Source organism: Hypanus sabinus, chromosome 3 (genome assembly GCF_030144855.1).
Source record: "Hypanus sabinus isolate sHypSab1 chromosome 3, sHypSab1.hap1, whole genome shotgun sequence".
In the NCBI taxonomy this organism is placed as follows: Eukaryota; Metazoa; Chordata; class Chondrichthyes; order Myliobatiformes; family Dasyatidae; genus Hypanus; species Hypanus sabinus.
Window position 1 is genome coordinate 20,316,430 of NC_082708.1, and position 26,210 is coordinate 20,342,639.

The 26,210-nt window shown below is 43.7% G+C and overlaps 1 protein-coding gene across 2 annotated transcripts in view; it reads right to left on the reverse strand.

Annotated features, from left to right (window-relative positions):
- Positions 1–26,210, reverse strand: part of LOC132391080 (cohesin subunit SA-2-like) — a 136,219-nt gene that overhangs the window by 102,180 nt on the left and 7,829 nt on the right. For both annotated transcript variants that reach the window (XM_059963804.1, XM_059963805.1), the window contains 4 exons: positions 15,182–15,359; positions 14,117–14,189; positions 4,984–5,130; positions 1,380–1,476 (listed from right to left, as the gene is read on the reverse strand). In XM_059963804.1, coding sequence (XP_059819787.1) covers positions 1,380–1,476; positions 4,984–5,130; positions 14,117–14,189; positions 15,182–15,225 — 361 coding nt within the window. In that variant the 5' untranslated portion in view covers positions 15,226–15,359. The remainder of the gene's footprint in view (positions 1–1,379; positions 1,477–4,983; positions 5,131–14,116; positions 14,190–15,181; positions 15,360–26,210) is intronic.

A 26,210-nucleotide genomic window follows, 5' to 3' on the forward strand; every position in this document is an offset into this window, starting at 1 on the left:
GAGCTGCATAAAGACATGTCAGAGAGATTCCAAGATCTCCTCAATCCCAATTCCAGAATGGGCAATAAATCCATTCCTGAACACATGTAATGAAGGATTAACAGGAAGGATGGAGGAAGAACTGATGACTGCAAAATGGCTTTGAGCCGAGGTTCAAAAAATTTTATCAAGACTTTTGGTTGCAGAAAGAAGTCTCTGAATGCTATCCTGCCTGGTGAAAAAAGAGCAAGGTGATTTTTATTGCTTTTCCAACATAATACTTAGTGGAGCGTGGTTGCAGTGCAGTTGCCCAAGTTCTTTAAAAACAATGAAATGAACTGTAAATTACTGAACGTGGGGATCTGAGACTCCTCCCAAGTGGCATTCAGCCTGATGCTGTGAAGCTAACATCACTGCCTCACCCATCCATCACACTGAAAGGTGAAAAAGCAATGAAGTAGTGAATAGTTGGACAATTCTAAAATTGTTGGCAAAAATTGTTTTTACTGTAACGATACAAGGAAATAATCTTATTTGTACTTTAAAGAAGTTTGAATAATTTTTGTGCAATTATTTGTCACTGCTTTGAATTTGCAGTTCCTATTTTTTTCACTGTGCACCATAAATCCTTTATAGTTTTATGCAATGGCCTGAAAGGGAGGGGGGCACTGGGGACATGGACTGGGAGGCAAGGGGGAGGTAATCCAAAATTGTTTGGCAATCACTGGGTTAGATTGATCTTGAGTAGGTTATAAGAGCAGCACAACATCTTCGCCCGAAGGGTCTGTACTATGCTGTAACATTCAATGATCTGTATAGATGACATGTAAAACAAAGTTTTTCACTGTAAAATAGTAAATTCATTTACCAATATCATTGAACCAATTTAGATCTATAAATCTCAGTCCTGAAAGCTAGACTGGACTAGATTCAACACCTTTTGTTGGGGGAGAATTCCAGCTTCTTTTTACCCCTTGAATGGGACAGAGCTTACTGATTTCCCCCTTTAAATGGCCCTTTGCTATGGACTTGCTTTTCAAAGAAATAGTTTCTCTGCCATCACATCCTTTACCAAATCTTCAGCAATTCCAAAAACTTTACAACCTATGGATTACATTTGAGGATCAGTCATTTTTGTAATGTCAGCAAAGAGAAATAGTGTGAAAGTGGGGCAGAAATGGGAATTACCATTATAAATAAGCATTTTTTAAAATAAATCCAGCAATCATTCCTAATGGACACATTTTAGAATGTAAGCCCTGCTTCAATCACAGCAGTGAGAAATGAGAAGTCTCGAAATTATTAAATCACCCAGATATATTCCGGAGCATTTAGTAGAATACAGGGTAATGCATCACAGAAAATACAGGGCACAGTAATGACAAATCAGAGTGGCTCACCTCTGCATCCTGAGCACTGAATAAAAAAAATGATGAGATCCAAGAGTGCAGTATTTCTGTCTTGTTTATATTCTTCAATCCAGTCATCAACCACGGACTGCAAGGTGAGGAAACTAACATCACGCAATCCAATACAACATTACAGAAAAGAAATACAAAACCTGCAAACTACAGTAAGGTTATTGGATTATTTTCAAAGATTTATGGTCTTAATCGCAAAGTTTTAGCCAGAGTAACTATTCACAACACTGCTTCACATATGGACTGTGTTAGTATCCAATAAAGAAGGTTGCAGGGGGAAAGTTACTTTCGATATCATAGGAATGTACAGTACAGTAACAGGTCTTTAACACACACTGTCCATGTAGACTGTTATACCTACTTGTTCTAATCCCATGAAGCCTATATCCTCCTTCTTTCCTATCCAAGTACCTGTCAAAATGCCTTTTAAAAGTTGTAATTGTATCTGTGTCCATCTCTTCCTCTGCCGGCTCACTACCCTCTGCGTCAAAAACTTACCTCTTAGATCTTGTTTAAATTTCCTCTCTCACCTCCAACCTGTGACAATTAAGTTCAAAGTAAGTTTTATTATCTAACGACATATATGTCACAATATACAACCCTGAGGTTCATCTTCTTGCGGGCATACTCAATCAATCTCTAGGATAGTAACTACAACAGGATCAATGAATGATCAGCTGGAGTGCAGAGGACAACAAACTGTGCAAATGCAAATATAAATAAATAGCAAAAAATAACAAGAACATCCTTGAAAGTGAGATCACTGGTTGTGGGAACATTTCAATGATGGGGCAAGTGAAGTTGAGTGTAATTATCCACTTTTATTCAAGGGCCTGATGGTTGGGGGGTGTAATAATTGTTCTTCAACTTGTTGGTGCGAGTCCTGGGGCTCTTGTACCTTCTACCTGACATCAGCAGCAGGAAGAGAACATGACCTGGATGGTGGGGATCTCTGATGATGGGTACTGCTTTCCTACAATGTTGCACGTAGATGCGCTCAATGTTTTGAACTTTGAAATTTCTGATCTCTCACCTTCAATCTGTGTCCATTAGTTCTGGACTTTGCCTGCATGGTCAGAAATATTTGATTACCTGCCCCATTTGTGCCCCTCAAAATTTTTGTAAGCCTCAATAATGTTATCGCTCAGCCTCCCACATTCCAGTGAGAATAAACTAGCCTATCCAATCACTCCTCATAACTACAGCCCTCCATTTTAGGTGACTCCCGCTGAATCTCTTCAGCACTCTTTCTCTGTATCACACCTCATGTTGCCTGTGGTGTGGTGACCAGAAACTGTACTCAATACTCTAAATGCTGTCTAACTGATGCTTGTATATTTCTTGTCAGAGCTAAATGAATTCAACTGAAAAAAGTCGTGAGTTTATTAACACGGTTGAAAAAATTGCTCCCTCTTCTGCTTGCAATCTGAGAGTTGCTGCAATTCATTTCCTACCCATCTTGAAAACATTGTCTCAGCAACCTGGCTGATCTATAACCTGCCTCCAGATATACACCTATACTCCGCATCGCCTAAGTCTTTTAGTTAACAAAGCTCTGAGTGAAAATAACCACCTACCTAATGTATCGTGTTGCTTGCACAGAGAACCCTAAACCTCTCCCCAGTTTTGATTATAAGTTTTTTTTTCCGTACCTAGTTTTATTCTAGGAAAATCAAATTTCACAGTAAAGGCAGCGCAGTAGCATTGGGGTTAGCATAATGCTTTACAGGACAGGCAACCAGGATTCAATTCTCACCGCTGCCTCGAAGGAGTTTGTACATTCTCCCCGTGACCACTCCGGTTTCCTCCCACAATCCACAGACGTGTTGATTAGTAGGTTAATTGGTCTCTGTAAATTGTCCCGAGATTAGGCTTAGAATAAATCGGGGAATGATGGGCTGAGTGGCTCAAAGTGTCAGAAGGGCCTAATCTGTGTTGTATGTCAACAAATTAATTCAGTTCACAAACTCTAGACCACCCCCAACCACTGAGAATACTTTCTCCTTACACTGATTTACTTTGATCAAATTATTTCTGTAATTTCTAATTACCGAGCAATACATTCCCAGTTTCTGGAATCATTCCTACCAGTATCCAAAGGACTGCATGTGGGTGAATTTAAATACAATTTATCAAATAAATCTGCGATTAGATTGCTGACCAGGTAATAGTGACCAGGAACTCACTGGAAATGTTGTCCAAACCCATCTGGCTGACGACATTTGCTCTGGGCAAGTAAGTCCCATTCTAGTTCAAGCTAGATGTGGCTCCAGGACCATCAATGTGGCTGATTCATAATTGTTGATTGAAATTGTTATTCCAATTTTGAACTGAAGATTGTTGTTCAGTCTAGTGGGATAATAAAGGGCACACAATATAACGTTTTTTCCTTTTGTATTTGCACAATTTGTTTCATTCTACACATTGGTTGTTTTTCTATCTGTGTGCAGTTCTTCACTGATTTTATTGAGTTTCCTTGTATTTGCTGTGAATGCCCGCAAGAAAATGAATCTCAGGGTATATGGTGACATATGAGTATGTGCATTGAACTTTAAAAGTCAGTTTTGATATCTGTAGCCATGTCCTGAGAATGACTGTACAAGGGAAGTGTACTTCATTTGGTTTTTGAAACCTCTCAACACTGTGTTGTCACAAGGTCACAGAGCAATACAGCATAGGTACTGGCACTTTGGTCCAATCAGTGCAGACAGATCATGTTGTCTACCCAGTCGGAGCCAATTTCCTTTGTTCTGCCCATATCCTTCTGAGCCCTGTCCCTTCACATACCTATATTAGTGCTTCTTAAAGGAAACTATTGTACCTGACTTCAGACCACACACACAAAAGTGCTGGAGGAGCTCAGCAGGTCAGGCAGCATCTATAGAAAACAGTAAACATCCAGTGTTTACTCTTTTCCGTAGATGCTGCCTGACCTGCTGAGCTCCTCCAGCATTTTCTGTGTGTTGCTTTGGATTTCGAGCATCTGCAGATTTTCTTGTGTTTGTGTATCTGACTTTTTTTTAAATCCCTACACCGATGAAATGTTGGTTGCCATCCACTTTATCTACATCCTTCATAACTGTAAACTCTTTATAAGAGTGCCTCACACTTGGGCTGCCAAAAGAAATGGAAGAGGCGGGTACAACTAGAATGTTTAAAAGGTATTTGACAGGAAATGGTTAATGAAGTATGTATAGACAGACACTTGGTCAGATCGACCAATAGGGCTGAAGGATCTATTTCTGTCTGAACCCACGTGCCTGTGATTGGCTGCAAGCAAGCTTCTCATTGTACATGCACCACGCTGCACCTGAGCATGTGACAAATCAACTCCACTTGATAAAGCACCAGATCATAACACTGATTGAATTAATCCCAGCCATCACAGCAGGGCAGGTAGACAATCACAGCCAACTGTGGGAAGTTACCCTGCCCCCCCATGAACCAGAGGTGGCTTTGCCGGCAGGGAGAGTGACTAACAGTACCTACACTAACTTGGTCAGTAATTTAACCACTACAGTGTAAACCGATTTGAGAACTACCAACATAGCTGACCACTGAGTTCGCATCGTCCCACAGGTACCTGCATGGCACTCTTGCCCATCCTGACCACTTCAAATAGCGTGACGGCCTCAACTTCATCCTGCTGCTCTTCTCCGTGCGATCGGATCTGGTGGCTCCTTGATCTCCGCCTGCCTTTCGATGACTGGCTCCTTCGTCTCTTCCACGTCTACAAATGGCAGGAAATAGTTCACGTTAAATCAAATTTCCAAGCTGATTGTAGACTTTGAGAAGGGGAGAAGTTAGCAGGACACACACTAGTCTTCACTGAAGGGTCAGCAGTGGAAAGGGAGAACAGTTTCAAGTTCTCAGGCATCAACATCTCAGAGGATCTCTCTTTGGCCCTATACTTTCATGCAATCATGATGAAGCTCTGCTTCATTAGGTGCTTAAGGAGATGTTGGTATGTCACTAAAGACTCTTGCAAATTTCTACAGACGCACCATGGAAAGCATTCTGACTGGGTGCTTCGCCCACCGACATAGGATCAGAAGAGGGTTCAGAGGTTTGTAGACTCAGGGCATACCAGACATTATGGGCAGAACCATCTCCACCACAGAGGATCACTTCAAAGCGCAACACACTAAAAGCTGGAAGAACTCAGCAGATCAGGCAGCAGCCATGGAAATGAATAAACAGTCGACGTTTCGGGCTGCGACTCTTCTTCAGGGCTGAGAAGGAAGGGGGAAGGTGCCGGTATAAAAAGGTGGGAGGGAGTGGAAGGAGGCTGGCTGTAAGGTGATAGTTGAAGCCAGATGGGTGGGAAAGGTCATAGGCTGGAGAAAAAGGAATCTGATAGGAGAGGAAAGTAGAACACAGGAGAAAGAGAAGCAGGAGGGGACCCAGGAGGAATGATAGGCAGGTGAGAAGAGGTAAAAGGTCAGGAATAGAGGAGGGGGTATAGTAGAGGAAGAGCAGAGGGATGAATAGAGGACGAATAGAGGAACTGGGAAGAAGGGGATTTTTTTTTCACCTGAAGGAGAAAGCAATATTCATGCCCAGGTTGAAGGCTATCAAGACGGAATATAAGGTGTTGCTCCTCCACCCTGAGGGTGGCCTCATTTTGGCACAAGAGGAGGCCATGGAACGACATGTCGGATCGAGAATGGGAATCGCAATTAAAATGTTTGGCCACCGGGAAGTTCCACCTGTGGCGGATGGAGCGAAGGTTCTCGTCGGAGCGTTCTGATTTACGACAGATCTCACCATATTGGCAGAACCGGACCTGCGGATTCGCAGGTGAAGTGTTGCCTTGTCTAGGTCCCTTTGTGGCAATGAATAGAGATGAGGGAGGAAGAGTATGGGCAGATGTAACACTTAGGCAACTTGCAGGGATAAGTGCCAGGAAGGAGATCAGTAGGGAAGGACAAATGGACAAGGGAATTGCGGAGGGAGAGATCCATGTGGAAAACAGAGAATGGGGGGGAGGTAAAGTTATATTTAGCGGTGGAATCCCTTTGAGATGACAGAAGCAGCAGAGGATGATGGGCTGGATGCAGAGGCTCATGGGATGGAAGGTAAGAACAAGAGGAACTCCTTCATTATTAAGGTGGTGGGAAGATGGGATGAGCACAGATGTTCAGGAAATGAAGGAGATATGGATGAGGGCAGCATCAATTGTGGAGAGAAGGAAACTCCATTTTTTTGAAGAAGGAGGACATCTCTCATGTCATGGAACAGAAAGCCATGTTCTAGGAACAGATGCTGTGGGAGGCGAAGGTACTCAGGAAAGAAATTAGCATTTTTATTGGAGATAGGGTGGGAAAAGGTATAGTCAAGATAGCCATGGGAATCGGTAGGTTTATAAAAGATGTTGGTTGACAGTTTGCCTTTAGAGATGGGAGACAGTGAGATCGAGAAAATGTAGGGCAGTGTAAGAGATGAGCCAAGTGAATTTAAGGGCAGGGTGGAAGTTAAAGGCAAAGTTAATGGAATTAATGAGCTCAGTATGGGTGCCTGAAGCAGCACCAATGCAGTCATCAAAGTAGTGGAAGAGTTGGGGTGTTTTACTAGGAAAGACTTCAAACATAGACTGTTCTACATAGCCAATGAAGAGGCAGGCATAGTTGGGGCCCATACTGGTGCCCATGGCTATTCCTTGAGTTTAGAGAAAGTGGGAGAGATTGAAGGAAAAATTGTTGAGGGTGAGAATGGAGTGTTACAGTTGCAGAGGAAGTGCAGTACAGGCAGACATATAAGGTGCAATGTCCACAACGGGGTAGAGAGAGTGACTTTTACAAGTTTGAGAGATTCGTGAAGGTTGGCCTACTGGTACATCCTAAGCAGGCCAGAATATTGAAAAATCAAGGTTGGGGGAGGTGGTGGGAAGGACTGGCATGTTCAAGTGGCCAGCCCCAAGTGTTTGATGGCTCTGGGCCTTTCTTTGCAGGCGATTAGAAGAATTGGGGGGGGGGTGGTATTTCATTGAAACTTATCGATATTGAAAGGCCTAGATCAGGGATTTCCAGTCTTGGGTACACAGTATTGGTATTGGTCCATGGCATAAAAGAAGTTGAAAGCCTAGACAAAGGAATTTCTTTAACCAGAGGGTGGTGAATCTGTAGAATTCATTGCCACAGATGGCTATGGAGGCTAATTCATTGGGTGTATTTAAAATGGACGTGATTCTTTGTTAGTAAGGATATCAAAGATTACAGGGAGAAGACGGGAGAATTGAATTGAGAGAGGTAATAAATCAGCCATGATGGAATGGTGGAGCAGGCTTTGTGAGCCAATTTTTGACCTAATTCTTATGCTCTTAAGATCTGATATAAATAGAAAGGAAGGAGCAAGTTATCCATAGCTGGAAAATTAAATATTGAATCTATTAGCTGCAACATGCCTGGACAGAAAATAAGGTGTTCTTCTTCGATTTAATGTAAGGTCTCTTTGTGACAGTTCAGGCAGGAGGCCACAGACTGGTCAGAGTGCAAGTGGGATTATGAAGTTAAATGGCTGGCACAGTAGCTGCCTTGCTATTGGAGGGAAAAAAAAGTCACTGATTTTTTAGTCAATTGTCCCAATACGAACAAAATAATAGATAGGGCAGGGGAGGGGAGAGGAGAGAGGAGTGTGTGTGTGTGTGTGTGTGTGTGTGTGTGTGTGTGTGTGTGTGTGTGTGTGTGTGTGTGTGTGTGTGTGTGTGTGTGTGTGTGTGTGTGTGTGTGTGTGTGTGTGTGTGTGTGTGTGTGTGTGTGTGTGTGTGTGTGTGTGTGTGTGTAAGAGCAACACCTCACAATAGCCTCCAACCTGATGGCATGAACATGAAACATGAATTTCTCCTTCCAGTAATGTTTATTTTCCCCTCCCCCTTCCCTCTTCTATTCCCAACTCTGGCCTCCTAACCTCTTCTAACCTGCCTATCATCTCACCCTGGTGCACCTCCTTCTTCCCTTTCTTCCATGATCCACTCTCCTCTCCTACCCACCTTGCTTCACCTATCACCTTCTACCTAGTCTTCCTTTTACCCCCCCCCCCTCACCTTTTTATTCTGGCAACTCCCCCCTTCCTTTCCAGTCCTCAGGAAGGGTCTCAGTCTGAAATGTCAACTGTTTATTCATTTCCATTGCTGTTGCCTGACCTGTTGAGTTCCTCCAGCATTTTGTGTGTGTTGCTCTGGATCTCCAACATCTGCAGAATTCTTGTGTTTAAGTAATAAAATAATATTGAGAACATGAGTTGTAGAGTTCTTGAAAGAAAATCTTAGGTTGTGAAGTTATGCACTCTGATTCAGGAGCCTGATGATTGAAGGGTAATAACTGTTCCCAAACCTGGTAGTGTGGGACCTAAGGCTCCAGTACCTCCTTCCTGATGGCAGCAGTGAGAGGACAGCATGGTGCAGGTCCTTGATAATGGATGTTGCTTTCTGTGACAGAGCTCCTTGTAGATGAGCTCAACAGTGGAGAGTGCTTTAGCTGTGATGGACTACAATGTGTATCCAAACACAGCTCAACACTTCCATATGTTTCTTATTCCTCTGCCGTTTGCCTTAAAATGTGTATCCTCTAATCACTGACACTTAATTTACTGTATTCCTTTCTGGAATTTTGGCATTGCTAGATATATAATGTGATAGTGAGCTTCCTATTTGAAATGTTCCCATCCTTTTTGTGAAGGTAGCTTCACCATTTGCTACAGGTCTTTTTCTGCTTTATTTGCTCCTTCAAAATCCTTGCAGTCATGGTCGTACAGCAGAGAAACAGGTCCCTTAGCCCACCAAGCCCATGCTGACCATCAAGCAACCACTCACACTAAACTCATTTCATTCTCTGCACAACCCCCCACCCGGCACCCCAGATTCTACCACCCCCCCCCCCCCCACCGAATTTACAGAGGACAATTAACCGACCAACCCGTACGCCATTGAGACAGTATGTGTGCTCCGGTTTCCTGAGCCCACGGGAGAAAACCGACACGGTCACAAGGAGGATGTGAGAACACCTGGAGGTTAGGAATGAACTTGAGGGGCTGATAGCCTGAGGCAGCAGTTCTACCAGCTGCACCTCTCTGTCCTACATTTCCTGATTTTAAATGGATTTACAAAATCATGGCATAACAAAAGGAAGCAGGGCAGCACAGTAGCGTAAGGGTTAGCATAATGCTATTACAGCAAACACCGATCGGGGTTCAATTCCCACTGCTGTCTGGAAGGAGTTTATACATTCGCTCCATGACTGCATGGGTTTCCTCCTACATTCTTAAGACATACGGTTTAAGGTGATTGAGTTGTGGGCATGTTATTTTAAAGATGGGAGAATGGTGACACTTACACAATCGCAATCTTCGCTGATATGATGGGAGGCAAAATGACACATTTCACTGTATGTTTCAATGTACATGTGACAAAAGAAACTAATCTTATCCTAATCTGAAGCAAGAAGCATTCCTGATGGAAATTGGCCATGGAAGTCTCTCAGAACATCTACCACGGAGGATACAGGTGTTTAAAAGCTGTTGTGGCACTGCTGTTAAATAGGCTGTATCATTCACATGCCTCAAAGTAAACTCTCAACTTTCATCCCTATTCTGAGCCCTGCCACAGCAAGAGATTCCCAAGTGAACAGATTAAACTGTTTCAGAAACATCCTCAAAGCTTCCTTGAAGAAATGGAGCATCCTCACCAGTCTAAGAGAATTCTGACTTCCCACCAGTTAAAAAGATGAGAACGGCCCAAAAGTGAGTGATCTCTTTGGAAACGCTTTGATGAAGCCACTACAAAGCCAAACAGGAACAGTGAAAAGACTTGTGCATTTCGCCCTCCTCCTACCACACACGTCCATCTACAAAACCACAGAGCAGCAGAGATAAAAATCTCACCTTCAACTCTGAGGGGCAGCCTGAGTGAAGATCAGTACAAGTCTGTGTTGTGTTTGTTATTGAGGGATAGTGCAGAGCACACCAGGAAGCCAGCATGCAGGATACTCAACTGAACATTACTGAGAACCCTGCTTGTACGGTACGCGAACTCCTCCCATGTGTGGGGGGCTAACTGAGTGCCATCGGAATAACACTGTTAGCTACCATTACATAATGGATATGCGTAAACGTAACGCAAGGCAGATTCGAGGATCCAGTGAGCGAAACAGAAGACACAGATTGCGGAAGGGCACATTAACTAAAAACAATAAACCAGGCATCTAGCTAAACAAGTGTTTGTCTAAACTACACAGAACGACAACACTGAACATTCAGAAACCCTTTTAACTTAACAGGTACTCCATCAAATCTCCCCGGGTTATAAAACTGAGAAATTAAGCATGCTACAAATGAATACTTAACAAAACAAACATGGGGGTAGGACCCATCTATATCTGCAACGCTCTTTCACAATTGTCCATCAGCGCTGGTTGCAACTTAGTGGTGTGCCTCAGGGATCTGTACTGGGTCCAGTGTTGTTTGTCATATACATTAATGAGTTGGATGATGGGGTGGTAAATTGGATTAGTAAGTATGCAGATGATACTAAGGTAGGTGGCATTGTGGATAATGAAGTAGGTTTTCAAAGTTTGCAGAGAGATTTAGGCCAGTTAGAAGAGTGGGCTGAGTGATGGCAGATGGAGTTTAATGCTGATAAGTGTGAGGTACTACATTTTGGTAGGAATAATCAAAATAGGACATACATGGTAAATGCTAGGGCATTGAGGAATGCAGTAGAACAGAGTGATCTAGGAATAATGGTGCATAGTTCCCTGAAGGTGGAATCTCATGTGGATAGGGTGGTGAAGAAAGCTTTTGGTATGCTGGCCTTTATAAATCAGAGCATTGAGTACAGGAGTTGGGATGTAATATAAAAATTGTACAAGGCATTGGTGAGGCCAAATTTGGAGTATTGTGTACAGTTCTGGTCATCAAATTATAGGAAAGATTTCAACAAATAGAGAGAGTAAAGAGAAGATTTACTAGAATGTTACCTGGGTTTCAGCATCTAAGTTACAGAGAAAGGTTGAACAAGTTAGGTCTTTATTCTTTGGAGCATAGAAGGTTGAGGGGGGGACTTGATAGAGGTATTTAAAATTATGAGGGGGATGTATAGAGTTGACATGAATAGGCTTTTTCCATTGAGAGTAGGGGAGATTCAAACAAGAGGACATGAGTTGAGAGTTAAGGGGCAAAAGTTTAAGGGTAACACAAGGGGGAACTTCTTTACTCAGAGAGTGGCAGCTGTGTGGAACGAGCTTCCAGTAGAAGTGGTAGAAGCAGGTTCGATTTTGTCGTTTAAAAAAAAAATTGGACAGGTATATGGACAGGAAGGGAATGGAGGGTTATGGGCTGAGTGCAGGTCGGTGGGACTAGGTGACAGTAAGCGTTTGGCACGGACTAGAAGGGCCAAGATGGCCTGTTTCCTTGCTGTAATTGTTATATGGTTAACTTCAGCCTGAAGTGGACCCTGGAGACAAAAGGAAAGAGTCCAGGTCTCTTGGACATCCTATTCTTATACTCCTATGGCACCCGGAACCGGAAGTGTGCCACAACACACAAGCCAATCAATGGGAAGATGTGGCCGCATCCTTTGAATGAGCCAATCAATGACCAACACTGCAGAAGTGGCTTTTGACTGACAGATAAGCCAACCCCTCACATGACAGTAAATAAACAAGAGAACTTCCTCAGTGCATTTCTGCATGTGGTCTGTAACTTAATTAGATTTCTGAGCTGCTGCTTGCATGGAGACAGTTTGTGAGGATGACACGCAGGAAAGAGAGTTCTACATGAATTTTTTCACACTCAAGGTTATAAGGTCTGTAGGCATGAGAAGCAGGATTCAGAGCTTGTGGTTGTAGGGGTTTTGGTCGGGCGGGGTGAGAGAGATAACAGCTGGCAGTTTGGCCATAAAAGAATAGCCTCTCAGTTGTGATGGCACTGCAGTCAGAAAGCAGCGGTCAGTGACCAGAATGTGTACGTCGATGGGTCATCAGTGGGCTTCTGAAGGCCGAGCCAAGTCAAGCTGGCACTAAACGGCGACTCCTTTGCTTACATCCTCATAAACAGCTCTATTTCTATCTTTGATATTTATTTTTTTCCTTTTCGAAGTTCCTTTGAAGACCCTGGCCTGGAGTTACACTCCAACTTCAGTTCTTTGTGGGAATGGGACCCGCTCTCAGGGCTTCATGACCGGCCGCTTTTTGATATCCCGAGGGCACGGCCTGGAAGGCAAACACGCCTTCAGGGTCCAGATCTTCGTGGCTCTGAGGACGTGCTGATTCTAGGCCGGTGCCCCTGACTGAAGCATTGCGGGAGATCACGGAACATCGGGAGCAGCGAGTTTGCTGCAGGTTGTGTGTCTGGAAAGCTGTACCCTTCTGGTGCCGACTCTCTGGGTGCAGAGCTTGGAAGAAAAGCGATGCAACAGACTTTTAACATTGTAAATCAACGAGTTGTTTGTTAATGTTTCCCTTCTCGCTGTGAAACGGGGATACCTCTTTTTCCCTTATTAGGGAGAGAGAAAGCCTGTGGTATGTTTGAATTACCGGGTGAACGAGTAGTATTTGGGGTCCTGCAAGGTTGTGTCTTTATTGATGCTTCTGCAGGCTTGAGAGCTTGGTGGAGGGTGCTGATGCTTTTTGCTGGTGGAGATTGGGAGGGTTGTTGCCCTGCTGCTGCAGGGGAGGGGGGAGCTAGGGGGGGTTTGGGGTTCTAACATTTTAACTGTTATTCATTCTTTGGGGCACTTCTCTGTTTTCATGGATGTTTGCAAAGAAAAAGAACTTCAGGGTGCATATTCTATACATTTCTTTGACATTAAATGCAGCTATTGAAACCTGTAGTTCTCAGTATGTAGTATTAAGCTCATAACTTAAAGAGACAGAGGATAGTTTTATTGAAATTTCTCAAGTACAAGTAGACCTCTACAGATTCAGAATCGACCTCTCACTGAACTTATTCCACAGCCTCAGACTCACTCTCGTGGACTCATGTCATCAGTGTGTTTTTGTATGATTTGTCTTTTGCACATTGGTTATTTGTCAGACTTCGTTTATGTTTAGTTTTTCATAAATTCTATTGTTTTTTTTTATTTTCCTGTAAATCCCTGCAAGATCCCTGCAGTGATTTTGATCATAAATTTGTGTTGACTTCACTTTTACTTTAAAATTTCAATGTGCCCTAATTTACTGACTCCCCATGAACAAATAGTCAGTCCCAGCCTGTTAGAGGTATAGCAAGGCTTGGAAGAAGCAAGTGTGAAGAACAGTCACTCTTGCAACATATGAAACACAACAGCCAATTACAAAGCCAGCAGATGCGATAAATCTAAAATAAGAAACAGAAAATGTTGAAAAGACTCAGCATGTCAGGCAGCATCTGTGCAAAGAGAAACAGAGTTTCCATTTATACAGTGCCTTTCATTTCTGGATCAGCCACAGTTCTTTCCAAAAAATAAAGCATTTTTGAAGAGAAGTTATTAAAAGAATCTATCAAAATGAACATTTTTGTTGAGTCAGGTTCGTTAGACTCTGAAACAGCAAAGGATTTAGGAAGGACAAAATTCAATGTGACCAAAAGCAACATGTGCTACAAGAAAAAGTTTCATATCTACATACTTATTAATTAAAACAAACTTCAGTCCTGCACCTCTGTGGCATTCAAAGTTTTATCTCAGGGTTATGAGATTGCAATTTTCAACCCTACATCGGGAGAGGAAATTCCCTGGTACTCACAGAAGTGGTGCTTTCACTTCCCCTCCGCTGATTCTCCAGGTCATCGTCAGACTCAGAGTGGCTCTCATTCTCTCTGCAACAAACGTAAAACATATCAAACCTCCTGAGTTATAGCAAACAAAATTGCATCAAAGAATGCTCTGGGATTTTCCAACAGAGACTCTGCAGGTGCTGGAAATCCAGAGTAATACACACAAAATGCTGGAGGAACTCAGCAGGTGAGGCAGCAACAATAGGGAGGAATAAAGAATCAATGTACCAGGCCAAGACCCTTCATGAAGTTTATTCCTTTCCATAGATGCTGCCTGACCTGCTAGGTTCCTCCAGCATTTTTGAGTGCTTTTCTTGGATTTTTACCTTTTTGAGAATTGCATTCCTTGGATCTGGAATGCTTGCTCAAAAAGGTAAAAGTGGAGAAGCCTTGATCTAACCAACATATTCTAATGGAAAATTTATGTTAGATGAAAAATAAAGTTTTCACGTTCTTGGGGAATTTTACCAGGATGGCATCTGGACTAGAGGGCATTAGTTACAAAGCGAGGTTTTGGAAAACTTGGTTAATTTGCCTGGAGTGTTGGAGCTTAGTGGAGACCTGAGAGAAGTTTATAAAATTATGGAAGGTATACAGAGGGTAAACATTCAAGGTTTTTTTTTCCCAGGGTGAATATGTCAAACACCAGAGGTCACTGGTTAAAGCTGAGAGTGGGAAAATTTAAAGGGCAAATGTTTTTACATAGAGAACTGTGGATGCCCGGACAGACTGGGTGGAAGTGGCATTCAAAAGGCTTTTAGACAACACATGAATATTCAGGGATGGAGGGATATGGATCGTGTGCAGGCAGAAGAGATTAGTTTAATATAGTATATTATCAGCACAGACACTGTGGGCCAAAGGGCCTGTTTCTGTACTGTGTTCTAATTCCAGAAGAGGACAACTGTAGTGGAAGTCAAGTTGGTCAAGGACCTAACTGTTATGGGATTGGTTCTGCAGAAACTTCTCTGCAGCCCCATCCAACCCAAAATAAATCACACTGGCCTCTGAAATACAGTTCGAGAGTTCCTTACTTTTGGCAAGACGTTCTGCTGGGTGACTCCACTTCTGCTATCATCTCCGCTACAAGGTTCAGCCACAGTCCTAACGAAGTGTCCCCGTTGCGTCGACAGCCATTTTATCATGTCCACCTGCTGCACCTCCTTCCCTTCAGCTGGACTCCAGGTCTGCCTGGTTTCACATGTTGTCAAGCTGCAGAAATAAAAGGTTCTTGATTAGTCAGGGCATCAAAGTTTACAGGGAGAAGACAGAAGAATGGGGTTGAGAGGGATAACATGATGGAATGGCGGAACAGATTCCATAGGCTGAATGGCCTAATTCTATTCCTAAGTCCTGTGGTCTTAAGGAACACGCCCCAGGGCTCAGTGCCTGATCTTCATTCTAGTTTTTAGTTGGAGACCAACATTAGAAAACAACGCAGCCTTCAAATCTCCAAGCAATGGCAGAACAAGGGCAGTACAGTGGAATGATGTATAAGAGGGTTCCAGATGCTGGAATGTACAGCAACAAGCAATCTGTTGGTGGAACTCAGCAGCTCGGGCAGCATCTGTGGGAGAAAATTGGTTTGGCGCAGGTTCGGACCCAAAGCGTCAATAACTCCTTTCCTCCGAATGATGCTGCTCAACCTGCTGAGTTCATCCAGCAGATCGTTTCTTGTTGACTGGGGTAGAATTCACAAGGCAATTAAAGAAAGATGTCCATTTATCTTCGGGTGGCAAGATGGAGATACATCTCTACCAAAGGAGGTATAAGGCGCTCATTCCCTTTGCTAGTCTGCAGGTCACCCTTGGGCAAGGTGTAGCACCTTCTTAGCCCCCGATCAGGGTCCTGTGAACCCACGGGAGCAGGTGGTGGATGCTCGCATGAGCAGCCGGTGCATATCACAAGTGCCGATTATGCGACCACTGATGCCAAGCAGACAACCTCTGAAGGGTATTGATAATGGCTGGGGTCACCCGTCTTGTAAAGACACAGCCCAGAGGAAGGCAAGGGCAAATCACTTCCATTGAAAAATTTGCCAAGAACAATCATGGTCATGAAACTATGATCACGCACGTCATATGACATGGCATAAAATGATGACGCATTTAATTATTTATAGAGTGATTTCCATGGCGCATTTACAGATATGCACTGTTTTGGGGCTGCACTGGGCTGGCAGAGTCACTGTATCACAGCGCCAGAGACACAGGTTCAATCGTGAGCTGCGGTGCTGTCCGTGTGGAGTTTGCCCATTCTCCCTGTGATTGTGTGAGTTCACTCCAGATGCTCCGGTTTCCTCCCACATCCCAACGACAAGCATGCTGGCAGATTAATTGGCCATTGTAAAGTGTCCTTAGAGTGTAGGTAAATGGTTCAATCTGGGTGGGGGGGAGTGGAGGTGAGGAGAGTTGATGGGAAGAATAAAAAAGTGGATTAGTGTAAATGAGTGATGGATGGCCAGTGCAGACGGTGCACCAAAAAGCCTGATTCCTCACTGTGTGTCTTTATAACTCTACAATGCTACTTTAATTTGGGAAAATGGAAAAAAAAAATCATAAGAGACATAGAGTCAATGGGCAGTGTCTTTTTTCCAGGGCATACTGAATGGGGAGATCATACAAAGTTCTTGCAGACATTGGCAGGGATTGAACCCCAACTGCCAGTGCTGTAAATGTTACACTAACCACTACGCTACCACACCACCCCACATATATAGGGAATTTTGTACTCCAGAATCAGGCAGAAAGTTCCAGATTTGAATTACAGAGTCATTGAATTATACTGCATGAAAATAGTTCCTTTAACCTAACTCGTTCACACCAAACAAGATGCCCGTCTAACCTTTGTCTGCATTTAACCCATGTCCCTCTCAACCAGGTGTAGCAGCTACCTGAACACAAACCAAAACCACTGAGAGACTAACCCTAGGTAATCGACACGGAATGGCAAATAACAAAGTTCCAAATCGAAAAAGGCATGGTCGGTCCTTTATAACAAAACCAGCAAAGATGATTAACAATCTTACAGCAATAAAAAAAACTAAAATAGCGATGGAGCAATCTCGGCATTCAAATCAGCAAAACTAAGCGTTCTAATTAGCAATGTAACTAAGCGTAATCTGCGGTCGAACTAAATTAGTGTTACAATTAGCAAAGCTAGCGTATTTGAGCGATCAACAAAAGAATATCATTCCCCATGGCTCATTCCCTCTAGCTAACAATTGGTAGGCCCCTGTCTACATGTCCATTAAATGATGTAATTGTATCTCAAACATGACCCCTGGCAGCTATTTCTATAACATCACCACCCTCCACATGAAGAAGCTTCCACCCAGGTCCGTTTTAAATCTTCCCCCTATCACCTTAAACTTATGCCCTTTAGTCTTTCATTTCCCCTACCCTAGGAAAAATTCCCATGGGGGGAATTTCCTCTGATTCACAGCAAGCACTTCAGTGCAATGGGCAGAACTTTGCTATTAAAGGCTTGAATTTGTAAACCCCTTTCGCTTCCTCCTTTGGTCCAAGTGATTACTCTAGAACAGGGCTTCCCTACCTCATTTATGCCACGGACTCCTTCCATTAACGAAGGGGTCTGTGGAGCCCAAGTTGGGAACCCCTGCTAGAGCAATGAGTAACCAATCTGCAATTTTCCTCGAGCAACACTAGGATGACAATTAGATTACTGACTCCGCTGGACATTGTGGTTATGTTGTGTTTGTTTATTTATTTATTTTTATAGAGAAACATCGTGGAACATGCCCTTCCGGCCCAACAAGCCACAACGCCCAGGACAATCTGTGTGGATCGGAAATAACATCTCCACCTCACTGACAATCAACACTGGCACAACTCAGGGCTGTGTGCTTGGCCCACTACTCTACTCTCTCTCCACCCGTGACTAGGTACACCTGTAACGCCATCGATAAATTTGCTGACGACGCAACTATTGTTGGCAGAATTTCAGATGGTGGTGAGGAGGCGTACTGGAGCTGGATATAACAGCTAGTTGAGTGGTGTTGCAGCCACAAACTTTGCACTGAACTCCATAATGTGTGGCTGCACCTACGGGCTGAACCCAGCCCATCTTAAGCTGATTTGTCTGTTAATGCAAACGACGTATTTCACTGTATGTTTCGATGTGCATGTGATAAATAAATGAATCTGAATCTGAATTCAACATTAACCAAGAAAATGGAGATAACTGCCCTACTCTTTCACACCTGGCGACAGGCGTCCACTTGTAAGACTACAGTTCTGACAGTGCAACTTGCTCTCAGATTTTTGTTATCAGATCTCAGGAGGATGCTGACAAATGGGACTTGAACTGGCTCAGAGATCGCAACGGAGTCACAGCCGACACTTGCGAGAAAATACCACAGGACACAATGAGGTCGTCTCCTCTTGATTCCGAAGGGCGAGACCAGCCGTTCCACGGACCATTTCCACACACTGGGAGAATAACCCACAGCGTAGCATCTTATTACAATACATGAAAAAATAATCATATTATCTACATAAAATCAAAAAGCAGCCAGCTCATAATCTGCAGCACCATGCTCTGTCACAAGCAGATTTATGTGGTGGGAGGCAGCCTTCTTGTTTATTTCCTGAATGAGTCAAACTTGAATATTTTTACAGCACTGCAGGCCCGCGGTTTATTGTGGCATTTTTCACATGATAATTTCTTCCAATTGGAGGTATCCAAAGGCCAGGTTTGCACAGATAGAGACAGGGAGATGCCTACACAGTTAATACATATGTATCTATGTAAGTGGAGCTATACATACATCAGTTACTCCCAGACAGCTGTCACCCGCAGAACGCAAAACATTTTCTCTTAGAAATTCAGGCAATGTGGTTACAATCACTGGAATTAGAGTGAAAAATGTTACAATAACGGGAGAGGTACTGTGCATATGAAATTTCATGCTGATAGATGAATGGAGGGAAATGGGACTGTCCGCGGAGAGGAAGTAATCTCCGACGATGATTAGTAACTTGTAGCTCAACACTTTTACTATTTCTTTCAACCTGCTAAGTAAAAAGAGGATGCTTAGCACAACCTTGTACTGCGGGATCACCTCCCGAGTGATCAAAGAAAGAAGCAGAAAAGGCTGCAAGTGTAAAAATGATCAGCTTTCCAAAAAAAATAAGGGTGGGTTAACATTTCTTTCAATGCGATGTGTTGGGAACTTGGGCTATTCAGCCACGAGTCCAATTCTGACAAGCAATTAGAGCACGGTTAACTTAATCCACGAGTTTAGTGCAATTTCCTCAAATTTAATGGGAGGTATGGGTGGCCCTTGCCTTTATATTTGATCAGAATTAAACTAGCTTTATCTTCCAGGCTTTAGTACAGCTAGTCCGTTGTATATTTCTTGGGGTGAAATCTTAACCTTGGGTGTTAACAGGCAAAAGAAAATTGGTATTTTTCTCCCTAGAATGGAAACGGCCGATACTGGACGGCATAATTTAAAAATGATTGGAGGAGAGTCTAGCAGGGATGTCAGAGGTAGTTTGTTTTTTTAAAAACACAGAGTGGTGGGCATGTGGAACGCCCAGCCAGGAGGCAGATATATTGGGAGCATTTAAGAAACTTTTAGATAAACACATGGAATGAAAGGAAAATGGAGGGCTGTACAGGAAGAATGGGCTGAGTGATCACAGAGTAAGTTAAAGTCTGGCACAACACAATGGGCCAAAGGGCCTGTACTGAATAGTAGTTTTCTAGATTCTATGTTCTAAATTGGTTGGTTATTGTCACATGTACCAAAGTACAGTGAAAAACTTTGTTTTACATGCTATCCGTACATATCATTTCATTACACCAGTGCATTGGGGTAGTACTAAGGCAATAATGCAGAATAAAGTGTAACAGAGTAAGTGCAGACCAGGAGGAACATTATCAGTCATTCTTGGAGTCATAGCACATAGATTTTTTAAAAGTAGAATGATTGCAACAGAAATAATGAGTGGATATGCAGAGAGTCACTTGCAATAAGTTGCTAAGCTCCTGCTTCACTTTCTGTCAAAAATGTATATTCCAGATTCAAGATTGGTTGTTGTCATTCTTCAGTACAGAGGTGTAAAGGAGACAAAATGATTGTTATTCTAGATCTAGTGCAGCATAAAAAACACAGTAAAGGACATAATTTTAAAAAACAAATTAAAAACCACAATAAATATAAATATGGAAGCAATCCTATAAAACACAATGTACAAGTACATGAACTGATCGAACCCCTCCGACAAATGACCAGGTGCTGTGTTGCACCGTGGCCGATGTGAGAAGAACCCTGTGCAGGGTCAACCCACGGAAGGCTGCTGGACCAGACAACATCCCTGGTAGAGTGCTCAGAGGATGTGCAGACCAGCTAGCAGATGTTCTCACTGACATCTTCAACATCTCCCTGAGCAGCGCCACCATTCCAACGTGCTTCAAGGCCGCCACCATCGTCCCCATGCCGAAGAAGTCTTCAGTGTCCTGCCTAAATGACTACCATCCTGTTGCACTCACATCCATCATCATGAAGTGTTTCGAGAGGCTTGTCATCAAGCATATCAAGACCCTGCTGCCCCCCTCACTGGGCCCCCTGCAGTTCGTGTACTGTCCCAACCGCTCAACAGGTGATGCCAGTGCCACCACCCTCCACCTGGTCCTAACCCACCCAGACAAAAAGGACACATACATTGAGATGCTGTTCATAGACTTCAGTTCAGCATTCAACACAATCACCCCTCAGAAACTGATTGGAAAGCTGAGCCTACTGGGTCTGAACACCTCCCTCTGCAACTGGATCCTAGACTTCCTGACTGGGAGACCTCAGTGAGTCCAGATCAGAGGCAGCATCTCCAACACCATCACACTGAGCACAGGGGCTCCCCAGGGCTGGTTGCTCAGTCCACTGCTGTTCACTCTGCTGACCCACGACTGTGCAGCAATACACAGCTCGAATCACATCATCAAGTTCGCCAATGACACGACCGTAGTGGGGCTCATCAGCAAGAACGACGAGTCAGCTTACAGAGAGGAGTTGCAGCAGCTAACGGACTGGTGCAGAGCCAACAACCTGTCTCTGAATGTGAACAAAACAAAAGAGGTGGTTGTTGACTTCAGGAGGGCACGGAGCGACCACTCCCCGCTGAACATTGACGGCTCCCCGGTAGAGATCATAAACAGCACCAAATTTCTTGGTGTTCACCTGACGGAGAATCTCACCTGGTCCCTCAACACCAGCTCCATAGCAAAGAAAGCCCAGCAGCGTCTCTACTTTCTGTGAAGGCTGAGTAACGTCCATCTCCCCCCCCCCCCCCCCACCCGCATCACATTCTACTGGGGTTGTATTGAGAGCATCCTGAGCAGCTGTATCACTGCCTAGTTCGGAAATTGCACCATCTCGGATCGCAAGACCCTGCAGCGGATAGTGAGGTCAGCTGAGAAGATCATCGGGGTCTCTCTTCCTGCCATTATGGACATTTACACTACACGCTGCATCCGCAAAGGAAACAGCATTATGAAGGACCCCATGCACCCCTCATACAATCTCTTCTCCCTCCTGCTGTCTGGGAAAAGGCTCCGAAGCATTCAGACTCTCATGACCAGATTATGTAACAGTTTCTCCCCCCAAGCTATCAGACTCCTCAATACCCGATGCCTGGACTGACATCTTACTGCCCTATTGTCTTGTTTATTATTTATTGTAATGCCTGCACTGTTTTTGTGCACTTTATGTAATCCTGTATAGGTCTGTAGTCTAGTGTAGCTTTCTCTGTGTTTTTTTTTAACGTAGTTCCGTCTAGTTTTTGTACTGTGTCATGTAACACCGTGGTCCTGAAAAACGTTGTCTCATTTTTACTATGCACTGTACCAGCAGTTATGGTCGAAATGACAATAAAAGTGACTTGACTTGACTTGATGTGTGTAAAGTGACTCGAGATGATTTGTATGTGGGGGTGATGAGGGATGTGGGGGCGGTGGGTCAATGGGTGGGGGTGTCATTTAGGTGTTGATCCATCCACTTTGAGTCCGGTGCTCCCGGGCTAGATGCCACGGAGCCTCTTTCATGAGCAGGATGGCTGGGATATTCATGACATTGCTGGCCTTTTGCCTTTCTGTATCGACTGTATGACCTTGATGGGGGGGTAGTCTGATGCCGGTGATGCGCTGCGCAGATTTAACTACCTGTGGTAGAGAGTTCCTGTCCACCACACTGCAGTTTCTGCACCACATTAGGTTGCTCACAACTGCGCATCTGTAGAAGGCCATAGTAGTTTGCACAGACCAGATCTCTTCAGCTTCCCCAGAAAGCAGAGGCACTGGTGAACTGCAGTATATTGAAGGCTAATTGCCTGATTACCTCTCTGAGTTTTATTGGCAACAATCAATCTGCTGCAGGAGCTCAGCATGCGGTCCAGGAGCATCTGAGGCTTCAAAGGCAGTTCACTAGCCTTGGTCCATTAACGTTCTCTGGTAACCCCCCCCCCCCCCATCCCTCTAGCCAGACAACTGCTTAAACATCCCTACTTGATGGATGGGCTCTGAATACTGAGATTCTGAGACTGACTGTCTGGAGTTTAGCCCTCTGGCGCCTAGCTCCTGGTACAGCCACACATGGCGTTAAGGTCAAGGGGGAGATTCCAGGCAAAGATCATCCAACCAAGACATCAACAGTGGATCTGGCAGGAGATGATGACACATCACAATGGCTGTGAAGGTGGAGGAAGGCTGTAGCAGTGAAGGGTCCCCAGTTGTCTTGCATTCCTTACCGTCAAGAACTGTGGGTAGGCTGTCTGTGAATCAGCCTCCCTATGTTAAACAAGGTCATGTACAGGCATTCTCAATTAAGGGAATCCACCCTAACATCCCAGGTTAAGTCTCGTGGTGATCCAGGTCAGCCTCTACAATAGACCCCTTCAACAGTCACGAGAACATCAGACTCGACTGTAGGGACTGCACTTCTACTACTCGAAGAGAGTGAATACAGCAGAAGAAGCCAGGAGCAGCAACAGATACTTCCCAGTTTAACCCAACCTGTTTGATCTACTGCAGAAGTCAACAGCCATAAATCAGGATATACAACAAAAATACACAAACTGCTGTAAAAAGTCGTCAAGACAGACAGCTAGTGCAGTGAGAAATGGACAGCTGATGGTTTGGGTCATTGTATTCTGGTACTGGGAGCTCCATGCTAATTTTGATCCTTCCCATCTAAAAGGATCAAAAGGAAGATGAGGGAAAAAAAAATTCACCTGAGAGGCATCACAGGTGGTACTCAATGCCCAAACAGACCACATAGCAGGAACCCTCCACATTTAAAAGATGCACAAGCACTGATTAATGTCATAACCTTCAAAGAAGTACAACTAGTCTTAATAATTATTTTTAGCCGATGTACCGTAGATGGGCTGAGTGGCCCATTTATTAATTATAAATGGATTCATGCAGCACAGAAACAGGATCCTGAATTATACAATTACATTGATAAATTCAATTATACTTATAACAGCAGCTACTAATATCTATGCTCAATTGTAACAGAAAAGGTCTCATGAGATCTCTCATTGTTTAGTTTATCGCACTTCTCCAGTATGACTACTTTTAGTGAAGAATAGTGTCAATTAATTATGTCCCACACTTACACTGAACCTTTTCCAATTACTGCCTTTCCCTTGGGGCTCACTACACCCTGTGTGTTGGGCCAGGCATACAATACTGTGCAAAAGTCTTAGGCACAATAACCAGCTAGGGTACCTAAACCATTGTACGGTACTGTATTTGTGGAGCAGAGAGTGAGGTGGAAAATCTGGCAGGAGCAACAGATGTTGGTCCTGAGGAAGGGTTTCGACCCGGAACGTTGTCTGCTTCTTTCAACAGATGCTGCCCGACCTGCTGAGTTCATCCAGTTTTTTTGTATGTCTTGATGTTGGGATTGGCAAGGGTGGAGCCTTGGGAGGGGTGTGGGACAAGTAGCAGAGAAGTGCTGGAGAGGAGAAGACACGGGTGCAGAAACGCACAGTCCTGAGACACCAGGTAAGATTATATGATTGCAATCAATTGGTTTATTGATCATTACTGAATGTCTCTCTCCCACTCACTCCCCTTTTCCAAACCATGATTCCCTTCTCTCTGCCCCCTTCATACTCTCTGTCCACAACAGAAACACACATCAGAATCAGGATTATCATCACTCACATAGATCAAGAAATCTGTTTTTTTTTGCAGCGGCAACAACAGTACAATGCAATACATAGAATTACTACAGTACTGTGCAAAAAGCTTAAGCACCCTAGCTGTATATATGTGCCTAAGACTTTTGCACACCCAGGGACTTGATGGGCTGGAGTTTAATTCATAATTCCAAGAACATAATTATAATTAAATAGATAGATTCATTGATCTATTTACATGATAAGAATGAATAAATAACATGAATGTATTTATAATTAAGCAAGTTTATAAAGTGGTGTAGAACAAAACTGAGAATTCTGTAATTAGCGTGACAGGAAAGGTTTGGAGAAAATTCAGCTGCAATCAGCATGTGTTCAGATATTGCTGTGTTGTACCTACCTTGACTGATGTTGAACCAGACAGCTCAACAGACACAATTCTTTGTCTGGTGAATTAAGTCATTAAGGTGAGAGATGAGGTTGTTGGAACACAGAGCACTTCCTCTGCCAAAACAATCAGCTCTGGTCACAAGCGGTGAGTCATGTAGTATAGAGCTAAACTCTATCTCTCATCTTCACACCATGTAGAAGTTCAGAAGTGTCAGCCTAGATTACGTCATGAAATCCTGAAGTGAACCATTTTCCAGCAACTTTATCTGAGATATGAAAGTACAAACCATCCCAATGAAACATATGAGGAACACACACAAAATGCTGGAGGAACTCAGCAGGTCGGGCAACATCTATGGAGAGGTATAAAGAGCCAACATTTCAGGCCACGACTTTTCATCAGTCCCAAAACATCAGTAGTTCTGATGAAGGGTCTCAGCCAGAAGCATCGGCCAGTCCCGATGAAGGGTCTTGGCCCAGAACGTTGGTTCTTTATTCCTCTCCATAGATGCTGCCAGACATGCTGAGTTCCTCCAGCATTTTGTGTGTCTTACTCTGGATCTGCAGAAGCTCTTGAATATAACATCTGTGGAAATTAAGTGATGGCATAAAGACTGCTTACTGGAAGTCCTGAAACTTACCTTCAATCATAGACAAATCCAATTATTTCTCAAAATTGTAGTGATTAAGCTTTCAATAATAGTAAATGGCCATAAGAATAGGAGCAAAATTGGGCCATTCAGGCCATTGAGTTTTCTTCGTCATTCCATCATGGCTGATGCATTATCCCTCTCAACGCTCCGAAAGTTTTCCTGCACTTTATCTCCAATTATCCTCCTATTAAATTAGAGAAGGTCCAGAAGAGGTATATTAGTATGACCCCAGGAATGAAAGATTTAACATAAGAGGAGTGTTTGATAGCTCTGGGTCTGTACTCGCTGGAGTTTAGAAGAATGACGGGGGATCTCATTGAAGCCTGCCAAATACTGAAAGGTCAAAATAGAGTGAATGTGGAAAGGATGGTTCCAATAGTGGGGGAGCAGCCTCAGAATAGAAGGATGTCCTTTAGAACAGAGATAATGAGAAATTGCCTTAGCCAGAGAGTTGTGAATCCAGGAATTCATCGCCGCATACTGCTGTGGAGAGCAAGTCATTGGGTATATTTAAAGAGGAGTTTGATAAACTCTTGAATAATAAGTGCTTCAGATTTATGGGGAGAAAGCAGAGGAATGAAGGCTTAGGGTGAGAAAGAAAATAAATCAGCCATGATCACCTGGCAAGCAGACTCGATGGGCCGAATAGCCTAATTCTGCTCCTATGTCTTATGGCTTAAAAAGACTTGGATCTCAAAAGAGCCCCTAGTTCGGGGGTCGGCAACCCGCGGCTCCGGAGCCACATGTGGCTCTTTTACGTCGGTGCTGCGGCTCCCTGTTGCTTTGAGAAATAATTGGTTGTGGCGACCCTTTTCCTGGCACATCCGAACCGACTCACAATTAGATAGCCT